The sequence below is a fragment of the Littorina saxatilis genome, linkage group LG17 (assembly GCF_037325665.1).
Source record: "Littorina saxatilis isolate snail1 linkage group LG17, US_GU_Lsax_2.0, whole genome shotgun sequence".
NCBI lineage: Eukaryota > Metazoa > Mollusca > Gastropoda > Littorinimorpha > Littorinidae > Littorina > Littorina saxatilis.
In genome coordinates this window covers 19084896-19097005 of record NC_090261.1, presented here as the reverse complement: position 1 = coordinate 19097005, position 12110 = coordinate 19084896, and the positions used below count along the sequence as shown (strand labels likewise).

The window sequence follows — 12110 nt, the reverse complement described above, 5'->3', positions numbered from 1 at the left end:
TGGTTTCTGCTCTTTAGATCTGATTTGTGCCGTGCGGGACAGATAGCTGCTGAGCAGTTAGTGATATCGGGGTCTCCTGGTGAAAGAATTTTACTAAGCGGTAGAATTCTGATTATGGGGGATGTTTGTTCTTGTTTTTGGTTTTTGGCAAGAAATTCCGGCCTAAAACGTAAAGCGATGGAACCATCCTTTTCAAATGAAATGTCTTTTGGAAGGCCGGAGAGTGTGTGGATTTTGCTGCCTCTCCATGCGGTGGCCAGTAAGATGAGCAAGAGTGTCTTGCGAGTCAGGTTATTTAAGCTTGCTGAGTGCAAAGGCTCGAAGTCTTGCGATCTTAGGAATTCGAGGATGAGGAAGAGGTCCCATGCTGGTACTGGGGCTCTAATTTTAGTGAATCCGATTGAGGCGCCTTTTAAGATGCTTGCTATCACACCACTAAGGTTAAAGGCACAGTAAGCCTCCCGTAAACCATCACAGATACTGTCAGGCTTTTACACACAGTACAAACACCCTTCCATTTGAACGCTCACCAAATGGGAACATCCTAGGTGAGCGAGCAATTTTCAAAGAATTTATTTTTGCGTGGTTTATCTTACCCCTGAGCCATCGTGAACCCGTGTGATCAAGTTTCCCTTTTTCACAATGTAGTCGTCAGTTAGTAATTTGAATGCGATTCGCTGTGAGCTTATCTGCAATAGCACGTTATTAAGTACCTCTGACTATGCATGAAACAAACGGTTGTGGTTCACAAGAACTCTAGCGATGGCTTTTGACTGTTCAGAGGAACTGGCGATAGGTATAAACCGTCGTCTGGTACGAGAACCACGACCTTGTGTAACCCTGCTTCCGGGCTTTTCTTTTTTCAAACTTTCAAAACTTCGAATTGTACTGATCTTGTCTTGATGAAAAAAGAATTCTTTTATGATTTAAGAATGTGTGTGTAGCTGTCAATTTATTGTTTAGATTTTAAAAGTTAGGTCTAGTGCCAAAACGCACCACGGTCCGATTGTCTCCGACACAATCCGCAAAATTAATTCTTTGAAAATTGCTCGCTCTTCACGTAGGGCACCTAGGATGTTCCCGTTTGGTGAGCGTTCAAATGGAAGGGTGTTTGTACTGTGTGTAAAAGCCTGACAGTATCTGTGATGGTTTACGGGAGGCTTACTGTGCCTTTAATGCTGTGACCTAACTGCCTTAGTGTTGCCGAAATGGCTGATCTCCTGACTCTGAGTGATGAAGGAGAGCGCCCTTGTGAGGCTAGCCAGGACAGATGGTTGGTTACCTGCATGGAGCGCAGGGAGAATTGACCTCGTTCTCTGAACACCACTTGACCCAAGCATACACAAAGCTTGTAGATTCTCTGTGCGCATTTTGCACCAAGTCGAGGGTCATGTTCGATGCGCCTGAGTGGCGCAGGGAACTCCTCACAGTCTCTAGCCGTGAAGGCGTAGGGACTGTGGGTTCTCATGATGAATGCCTGTGCAAGGCTGCAGAAGCTCTCCCTTCTCTAGGTTTAGAGGGATGGGAGGTCCGTCTGACAGGCGGAACAGGTCCGGGAACCAGTGCTGGCTCGTCCACATTGGGGCGACGAGAATGAGAGATGGGCATTCTATCTCTGCCTTTCCCAGCACTTTGCAGAGTTGCTGGAATGGTGGAAAGGCGTAGGCCATGAGGCCGGACCAGTCCACTTCCAGGGCATTCGTTCTCCATGCTTCCAGGTCCGAAAATAGGGAGACGAACACTGGCAGTCTCCGTGAGAACTCTGTTGCGAATAGATCGACAAGAGGCTTGTCGACCTGTGCCCATAGGCGTTGAAGCGCCTGATGTGTGATTGTCCACTCTATGTGGAAAACTCTCGAGGATCGGCTGAGTGAGTCTGCCAGGACATTGAGCTTTCCTGGCAAATACTGTGCCGATAACGTGATCTGGTGCTGTTGGCCCCACATCAGAATCTGGCACGTTCTGGTTGACAACGTGGGTGAGCGTGAACCGCCCTGCCTGTTTATGTAGGCCGCCACTGTTGTATTGTCTGTGTGCAGACGAACGTGTTTGCCTGTCGCTAGAGGCAGAAAGCTCTGAAGACCGTGAGCGACGGCTTCCAGCTCGAGCACGTTGATGTGCGAGTTGGCTTGTGCTAATGTCCACTTGCCTGAGGCTGCATGGTGAGCTAAGTGAGCGCCCCAGCCTGACAGGGAAGCGTCTGTAAACAGATCCTCCTCTGGGGGAGGGGGAGCGATGGCCACGCCCTGGGAGATCCAGGTTTGTAACCACTGCTGTGTGGTCTGTTGGATCCAGTCTTGTATTGGTACAGAGACCTGCCAGCCCTGAGAGGCTGTGTCCCATGCCGATCTCAGTGCTGCTTGGAATGGCCTTTGTGTACTCTGCCCAAGGGGACGAGTGTGGCCATAGATTCCATCTGTCCTAGCACTGATGCTTACCCTGACTGGTGCCTGTTGCTGTGACATCAAAGATTTCAACAACTTTTGCAGTTTGTCTACTCTCTTTTGTGAGGGGCGGACTGACCACCTTACCGTATCGAAAGTCATTCCCAGGTACGTGAAGGTCTGGGATGGTATTAATTCCGACTTGGCTTGGTTGATGGAAAAGCCTAGTTCGTTAGCCTGATGAAGGACGATCTGGGTGTGGGCACTGCATGACCCTTGATCCTGATGGAGGATCAGCCAGTCGTCTAGATAAGCTTTGAGGCGTATCCCTTGTTGCCTGACTAGGGCGCAAACTTGGCGTACCACCATGGTAAAAATCCATGGGGCTAGAGAAAGACCGAAGGGAAGAGCCCTGAACTGGAAAATCCTCTCTCCCCACAGAAACCTCAGCCACTTCCGGTCTGAGGGGTGGATGAGGATGTGGAAGTATGCGTCTGTCAGGTCGAAGGATGTCACCCAGTCCCCTGGTCTGAGTGCTTCCCTGACAGACGCCGGAGTCTCCATCTCGAATTTTATTTCCCTCAGATGTTTGTTCAATGGAGACAAGTCTAGTACTGGCCACCAGCCTCCCGAAGTTTTCGGGACCACGGAAATCCTTCCATAGAAGCCTGGGGAGTTGTGATCTGCCACCTCTTCCACTGCTTCTTTCTGGAGAAAGGCGATAATATCTGTCTGAATTGTCGCCCTCGCTTCCGGTCTGGTTGGAAACTTGAACGTGGGTGGAGTTCTGGTCAGAGGAGCTTTTCCCTCTTTCCAGAGCAGCCTGAACCCCAAACGCACTATCCCCACAATCCACTGACTGTTTATTTTCAGTAACCAGTGTGGAAGGGCCCGGGAGGGGCCGCCCACCACCAAAGGAGTGGGGGCTGTGGGGACTAGAGGTTCGGGGGAGTATCATTGGGGGTTGGCCTTGCGCCCAGACCCCCTAGAGTTGCCGAAAGACGGCTTCTTCTTGGGGTAAGGCGCGCCTCTGCCTCGCCCTCTTGAAGAAGAGTATGTCTGTTGTGTGGGCCGACCCCTGTTCGCCGAAGAGGTGGATGGTTTGGGCGGGCCATAATGCTTGCTCTGTGGTTTCATGAAACCGTGTTGAGCGATTTTGGCAATCGCCAAGTCCTTGGCGTCTTGCATCTGTTTGTTAAGGGCGTCAAGAGATGATTGCCCTAGTAGAGCGCCCTCGGTAAAGGGAGAAGTCTTGAGGGCTTCTAGCGTTGCATTTTCCTGGATTCTGAATCCAGAGAGGAACGTATTCCTACGAGCATACACAGAGTGCGAGTAAAGCCGTGCAGCCACAGACATTTGTTCGGCCGAAACCTTCGCCAAGGTGGCCAACAAAGTGGCTACGTCCTTCTCGCTCGCGTCGTTCCTGAAGTGAAAAGGGTCAAGTGACGAGTCAACAGAGCGCGAAAGAGACCTAAGGAGTGTCTCTGATAGAGATGCAAGCTCCAAAGCATATCTCCCCGTTTCCTCCAGTGCAATGAGTGCGTTCTCTGTGTAGCCTGAAGGTTTATCTCTACGATATCCCTCTTCTCCGAGTGTCGCAAGTTCCGGGGTGACCGGAATTGTATGTGTCAATCAGGTTGTTCCGGTGCCTGACCGTGCGCTGAAAGAAGCGGCACTGTACTGATGGGCACGCCGCCTGCTGAACCTGGGTTTTTAGCCAACAGCTTTGCCATCTCGAATGCCACTGACCGAGACTCAAGAAACTTGAAAGTTTGAGTTTCTGTTTGCGCTGGCCGGAAGTCGTCCTCAATGTGTGCACATGTGTCTCCCTTTCGATCAATAATCGAATGCATTCCCGCATCGACGACCCATGGTTCTCGTGCATAAAACCGCTCAGTACCCGGGTGCGTCGAACTTTCGCTCCCGGCCAGAATAGGCGGCGGAGGTACTAGTTCCGGTCTATGCTTTTCATGTTCTCCAGAGAACCTGGATACTAATGAATTTTGTACGGTACCTTTAGAAAGGCTCCCAGAGCCTGAAGAAAACGTGGCTTGTGGAAAGCACGTCTTCCGCGTGCAAGTCGGCAGACGTGATGGTGACGGAAGGAGGTACCTTAATCCTGAACGTCGCCGACGCCCGACGGGAGGGCAAGCAAATCGGCACGTGTTGCCTTCAATTCTGCTGCAAACAACTGCTGTTGTGAAAACATGTATTGCATTTGTGCACTAAAAGAGGCAAACAATGTAGTTATGTCCTCTTTGTCACTAGGTTTGCTAACCTTGCTAGGTGTAGGTTTGCTTTTAGTTTCCTTTAGTACAGGCATCTCTGGACTCTTGGGGCCCGTGATCTCTACATCAAAAGAGGTTTGAGACACAGGTTCGAAAACCTTTACGACAGTTCTGGACGCTTTAGCTTTCTTCTGCGACGGCGACTCAGCTACTATCTGTTTCGCGCTTGTCTTTTTCTTTTCATTGTCAGCCACGGCTGGGTTAGTCTAACGTTATGCACAGAGTACAACAAGCCTAACCTGTGAATTTATGAAAACGAAAACCAATGAATAATTAAAACGTTCTCACCAAGGACCGCATTAGGAGCAGAGACAGTCGTAGGGAGAACCGGGGTGATGCACTGATGGTCTGCCTTCCAGGCAGAAGGCTAAAGTAAGCCTTAGCGTAGCTTGTAGTAAACACATCTGATCAACTCGTCGCTGAAGTGTAGAATGATATCTAAGATGGCCATGCCTATAGGGAGGTGACCTTGACCCTGGCGTTGACCCTAGTCAAGGCCGTATTTTTTTAGGGTTACTTCCTTTAGCACTTAAACTTAGCAGTTATTGCCAAATGTGAGTTGAAATAAGATATGTAAATTAATGTCAAGCCAGCAGAAAGTGAATTAATCCCCAATTCATCGGACCTATGAGCTCAATTTTAAATTTGTCCTAATGTTCAATTGTTGTGATGGGTTATCATGATATTGTGCGGACTTCCTCAGTGTTAATTAATTTACTGTTATAACCCTTTCACTGTGCGTTGCAGCACTTACTCTGCACATCCTCTCTAAAGGTGACAATGCCAGATGGACATACAATGTTCTAGCAGTTGTTCTCATCCACTTGCTGCATTGCTAAGAACCTATGCAGTTAACTGCCATAGAAAGTTTCAATGTAATGACACAGGAATTAATGCTTTAATTTGGGTGTGAAATTTGTCGCAATAATTTTTGGGCCGAGTGTATTTATGAGTCAGCCAAACATATCGGTGAGGTCACCCCAAAGTGTATCAGACTAGAAGCAAACAGTGTGTGTGAGTTGTGTGTGTGTGTGTGTGTGTGTGCATGTGTGCGTGCGTGTGCATGCATGTGTATGCCTGTGAATGTGTGCCTGTGTGTGTGTTTGTGCTTGCATGTGTGTGTGTGTGTCACGGTGTGTGTGTATGTGTGTGTGTTCATAAATATAAGCACTGGCATGTGCACATGTGTGTTGTGCAATTGAGCAACTGAGCAATAAGCTGAAATGCAAAGCATCATATTATCCTTCTTCTGTTCACAGTGAAGTGGTATGAATAACTCTGAATAATACTGTTTTGTCTCTTCCACGGTGAAGATTTTATTTAATGCATTAGTTATTTTAGCATCATGCTTGGTAGCTCTTGATGAATACTGTTGCCATGAGATGCCTTGATCTTACTTGAAAGTTATTTGTGCATGTACCTGGCAGGCACATGCAGTAAGCCTCCCGTAAACCATCACAGATACTGATCAGGCTTTTACACACAGTACAAACACCCTGTTATTTACACACTCACCGCTTTTGAACATCCTAGAGCGAGTAATTTTCAAAGAATTTATTTTTGCGTGGTTTATCTTACCCCTGAGCCATCGCAAACCTGTGTGATCCAGTTTCCTTTTTTCACAATTTAGTCGTCAGTTTGTGATTTCAATGCAACTCGCTGTAAGCTTATCTGCAAAAGCACGTTATTGTGTACCTCTGAATCTAAATGCAACAAACGGCTGCGATTCACACGAACTAGAGCGGCGGCAGTTGACTGTTTAGAGGAACGGGCGCTAGGCACAACCGTCGTCTGCTACGAGAAAGACGGTTTGCGTGACACATTATCCGGGCTTTTCTTTTTTCAAACTTTCAAAACTTCGAATTGTACTGATCTTGTCTTGATGAAAAAAGAATTCTTTTATGATTTTAGAATGTTTGTGCAACAAGCTGTCAATTTATTTTCTAGATTTTAAAAGTTAGTTCTAGCGCCAAAACTAATAATTAAAACTGATTTGCCGATCAGACGGTCCACGAAAATAAATTCTTTGAAAATTGCTCGCCCTTTACGTAGGGCACCTAGGATGTTCAAAAGCGGTGAGTGTTTGAACGAAAGGGTGTTTGTACTGTGTGTAAAAGCCTGATAGTATCTGTGATGGTTTACGGGAGGCTTACTGTGCCTTTAATTTTCCTTGCTAATTGCGTCCAATTTGAGAAGCCATATTTCGAGTCTACAGTGATTTAGGGAACTATATGTGTGCCTGCCGTTGCTCACGGCCGGTTTCGTGTGTGACTGTTGTTTTGGTTTCGTCCACGTGTTATGTGCGTGACGTTCGTGTGCTCGACGAAGCATCGTAGTTTGTTATGTTTTCTGGATGCACGAAGGTCACAAGACTTGATTAACGCTCACCTTGTATTTTTGACCAACTTGGCATAGTTTTAGTTAGCACGTGTTTGAGCGGCTATGACTTGCTCTTTTCCGCAGTTATGAACAGGCGACCCTGTTTTGGCTTGTCATGATCCGTGCAGTCCATGTTATTAGGTATCAGGCGTAGTTTGGGGTGTATTTATTTCGGTATGTTGTCGATATCTTTTTGCCATAACGTTTTCGAACTTGTTATAGCAGCGTTGTTTGGGTGTGTCCAAATGTTAGTTTTGAGTAGTTTTCGGGTTTTAGCCTCATTAACATATCAAGTCGATGTCGAGGATAAACTGTTCTTTTTACGTTAGTACGTCTCTGGGTCTGAAGGGAGGAGGTCGCTTTTTTGTTTAGTAGCGAACCCGCTGTGTTTTATACTTGTGATTTCCACGGATTTGTGTGTTCATGAGGAACAGTTCCTGCCTGATGGCGCAAAGGTAAAAATATTGTTTTTGTTAGTTAAGACTTGTTCTTCTTCTTCTGCGTTCGATGAGTTAAGACTTGTTGTTTTCTAATGTTTGTCTGTTTGTTTGTCTCAGTTTTCGATAGTTTAGTGCGTAGTAGTTTTGGCAGGTGTTGTTATTTTTCTCCTTTGAATGTCAACAGTTTTAGGAAGGTATTATTTATGTCTTTTTCGATAATTGTAGTCATGTGTACGTGTTCTAAACGGGATTGTTATTGTCGCAGTTGTATGTTTCTTTACTTAACAATTTTGGAGACTATGGCGTTTAGGATTAAGGGTTGTCGGCCATTTTGTATGTTATTAAATGTTCGTAGATTATTTCATTGTTTTCAGGTGAATGTTAGTTGAATTGTGGTTTATGTATTCTATCGTAGGGTTAATTGATACGGTATTATTGTAAGTATTGATATTATATTTTGTGACTTATATGTGGGTTTTTTGTGTGTATTTGCAGTTTTTTACCGAATATTCGAATATCGAAACGAATTTAAGTTCATAGAAATGGTGGCTGGATAATTAACTAAAATAAACAACCATAAATCTTCTTGTTCTTTCTTTCTTTCGTGAGTTATTCCTTTGTACCTCCTGCAAGCGAGTCTGTGACGTAGGTTCTGCCTTCCTTAAGATACATGTGCACTCACAACATAGTTAATGCTACAAACCCGACACCCCCCCCCCCCCCCAAAAAAAAAGAGAGAGAAATATATCTTCAAATGATTTGGTTTGTAAAGAACCCTGAGCCAGAAATCTGAGTAGTGTTAATTCTACCATAGCAATTAGCATGGGACAGCATAAAACATTTCACTGACTGAAACATCCCCAGGCCAGAACATATTAAAGTCCCCAAAGTAATGTACAACACAGGAATAAGCAACAGCAACCAAAGCTAGAAAATTAGGAACGATAGTGATAAATGCTTGAATAAGATAACCATGTGAGCTGGCCGGATTTTCTTACCCCTTCCACTGGCATCTGTAATATTATCATTACATCAATTACTTCTGTCAGTTTCTTCAGTCACAAGTCATTGCAGTAAAACTGGGCACAAGACCAATTGTATTGAGAATGAAATGAAAACCAGTTACCATATGTTATAGCATACAAGGTGCATTAGTTGCAACCCTAATAGAAATTCACTCATTAGATTAATAAGCTGCACAGTCACCACATAAGTTAGTGAACAGAAGTATATCCATGACTTTCCTAGATCCCACTGGCATATTACCCCCACCCTTACAGTAGACAATGAAATTTAATGTTAAAAGTTCTGGGATATGGAGAAAAAAAACCAGTTCATGAGATTAGTGTGCAGTGCAAGTCCTGAGATAACTCGGGACCAATCCTCAAAAACGAAACACACTTGATCAACATGTATCACTGTTGCTTTGTATCAGGGCTACTCAACTCTCTCTAAATGAATCTCAGTGGACAGTGCATGTTGCCTTATGCTAAAACCGGACTTTTCCAACAGCAATTAAAATCGAAAATTTCAACACAGCAGTCCCTGCAATGTACGGCCCCCGGCGTGAGCGGACACCTGACATGTACGGACACATTTGCTCGGCACGGAGTGTTTTCCTTCTATATTTGCCCCCCCTTAAACGGACACCTGCAAAACGTGGACGCGGACACTCATTATCGGTCCCAACAGACCATCGTCAAATTTTCACCACAACAAAATCAATAACAGAGCAGTCCGGCTCTTGGTACAAAGATCACAGCCGCAATGGCGTGATGACAGTCACTGATAACTTGAGTGCACGTGTACCCATCAGGAGGGGGGGTAGTTTTGGTCAGGAGTGGAGTACATTCGAAGATGCCAACATGAAACTGCACTGTGCTCTTTATTCTTGTCTGTTGGACGTAAACAACAGAAACCACAGTCGATGAAGGTCCTGAGCGAAAGAGAGTGAAAAACCGGCCACAGTTCTCAGCATCGTGTGTCTGTGTGTAACCTCTTTCATTGACAAGATACTCTTGTTTCCCCTCAGCCTTGACCAGTGAGTCGGTTGCCTAATCTGTGAACCCTTCAGTTGTCTTGCTTTGTCAAAAGTTAGGACACAGTCAACTGGTTTTGCTTTGAGTGAACAGTGCAGTGGCCTCTCTGGCCACAGCCCCAAACAGTACATGGCTGGAGGGAGTGAGAGAGAGGGAGGGGTAGCTGGCTAAACTCTGTGGGGTGTCCGGTGTCACTGCATGTCAGCAGGAAGAGCATTGGAGAGAAATAGAGAGGTGTACTCTTCCACACAATTTCCAAGCATCAGTTGTCACGGCTTGGCGTAGGCATTAGTGAGGGAGAGTGGGAGCTGTGTTATGTACTGTGTATTTTCGACTGAAGAGTGAAAAGTCACTGCCATGCCACATGATCAGCATGCAGTCAATAAAGCCAGACAAGAAGAAAATAAATTACATGATTATGACATGCAGCTCTATCTGCTGCTATTTATTCAAACTGGTTTTCAAGCTTATTCTTGCAAAGCATCTGCACACGCTCCTCTGTGCTGTGTTTGTGTGGCTGCTTTCGTATGTCAGTGCATGGCGAGTGACTGTTCACTGCCTTGAGGATTTATTTTATCTCTTCTTTTCAACACTTTTCATACAAATCATTTTTAACACTTTTCATACAAATCATTTTTACAGAATATTTAAAGAAGTATTAGGAGTTTATTGTTATTGTTTAGTAGCCACAAGAAGTGATTAGCATAGACTCAATCCTGTTGTTTGTGTGTCTCTGTGTGAGTGTATGGGGGAGGGGGTGGTGTGGTCACCCCTCCCGTGACCGGACACCTGCAATGTACGGACAGTTTTGCTATGGCCCAAGGGTGTCCGTTCATGAGAGGGACCGCTGTAGTAAATTTTCATTTGATTAATATATACTGACGTCCAAAAGAAACGCGAAAAACAGTGTCTAGTGTCATTTATTGCCTAATAAAAAAATCGTACAAAAATTCAAATTTCATTATTAATGTCCAATTTTTGGAAGAGTAGAACACTGACTTATGGTCCATAACACAGTAAGGTTGCAGAGACGATGCGTTATTAGCGCTTAACAGAACAGTCAATAGCATGTGTGGCCCCCATTAACATCGATGACGGCCTGGCATCGGCGGTGCATTGAGCGGACCAACGTGTTGCTGGCTTGCCTGGGAATGTTGGTCCAGGCCTGCCGGACGGCCCGATCAAGATCAGCGACAGTTGTGGGCCTTGGGACCACCCTGTTGAGCTGTGTCTGGAGCAAGTCCCAAAATTGTTCAATAGGGTTCATGTCAGGAGATAACGCTGGCCAAGGCATCACCTGGATGCCTGAGCGGTGCAGGAGATCCTGAGTGGCCCTGGCGGTGTGGGGGCGCGCGTTGTCGTGCTGGAAAACCCAGTTTCCATGGGCTTGAAAAAAGGGCAGCACATGAGGGTGCAGCACCTGGTCCATATAGCGCTGCGCTGTTACGCCGTTGCCGGGTCCAGGACCCAGGCCTTGGAAGATGACGGGACCTAGAACCTGGTTGTGGCCGATGGCGCCCCACCCCAGGCGTTCTCCACGACACAGTTGTCAGCATAGCGGTAACCACTTCTTCTCCATACCCGAACACGCCCGTCGGCATGGTCAATGCAGAAACGGCTTTCATCGCTGAAAAGCACGTTCTGCCAGCGAACATTGTTCCAATTGAGGTGGCCTTGCGCCCAATGCAGGCGTCACCTGTCTATGGCGCACAGTGAGGACGGATCCCCTGGCTGGACGGCAGTTTCTCAGCCCCCTGAAGCGCAGTCGCCGGCTAGCCGTTTGCCTAGAAATGGGTGCCTGGTGTGTCCCTATAACAGTTCTGGCGGTTTCTGCAGCTGTTCTGAAGGGATGTGCAACATGGCTGCGGAAGATGTGCCGATCTTGCCTTGGCGTCGTCACTCGGAGTCTGCCGCTTCGCTCGGCATCAGCAGTAGAGCCAGTTATCACAAACCGCTGCAGGAGACGATAAATGGTGGATATGTGACATTGAAAGCCACGGCTTCCGGCGTGTCCCCAGCCTCCAGACGTCCAATGGCTCTCTCTCGTTCAGCAGAAGTGAGTCTGGGCATGGTGATAGCGTCGAATGAGGGACTGATGAAACCTGTAACTTTGTGCCATTTTTATCCTCTAGTGACAGTGAACACCACTCACTGATCAGCTTTTGTGCTTTTCTTGCACGTGCAGCTGAACTGCACAAGAAAAATGTCTCAGCTAACTTGGGCTTTACGTGGATTGCAAATGAGCTGATGCGGTAAAATTCACAATACACCTTCCTCAGACATCGGTCTTGATATACTGGCTGCCAAAAATAACGCAACTTTTGTTAATACAGAAAAAAATTATTTGTAAAATAAATAATATTTTTCGCGTTTCTTTGGGACTTCAGTATACTTACCCAATTCTCATAAATGCATCGACTTCGATCTCACATGCTAGATGTCGAAACACTACTCAAATTACCTGCTCTTGTAAGGGTGGTAACCAAGCTAAAAATACAGACGCCATAGCCATTGCTATGACCTGCCCATACTTGGTTTACCCATCATATACATCGCGCGCCACGTGAGCGCCGGCATCTG

The 12110-nt window shown here is 46.3% G+C and overlaps 1 protein-coding gene and 1 long non-coding RNA gene across 6 annotated transcripts in view; one reads left to right on the top strand and one right to left on the bottom strand.

Moving 5' to 3' along the window:
* LOC138952783 (pyruvate carboxylase, mitochondrial-like) overlaps window positions 1–12110 on the bottom strand; it is a 479047-nt gene that overhangs the window by 299117 nt on the left and 167820 nt on the right. For 4 of the 5 annotated variants that reach the window (XM_070324522.1, XM_070324518.1, XM_070324520.1 and 1 more), the window contains exon 11: window positions 8490–8504. The exons of the other annotated variant lie outside the window; for it this stretch is intronic. In XM_070324522.1, coding sequence (XP_070180623.1) covers window positions 8490–8504 — 15 coding nt within the window. The remainder of the gene's footprint in view (window positions 1–8489; window positions 8505–12110) is intronic. 5 annotated transcript variants of the gene reach the window in all.
* Window positions 1–12110, top strand: part of LOC138952804 (uncharacterized) — a 148870-nt gene that overhangs the window by 58182 nt on the left and 78578 nt on the right. The window lies entirely within an intron of this gene.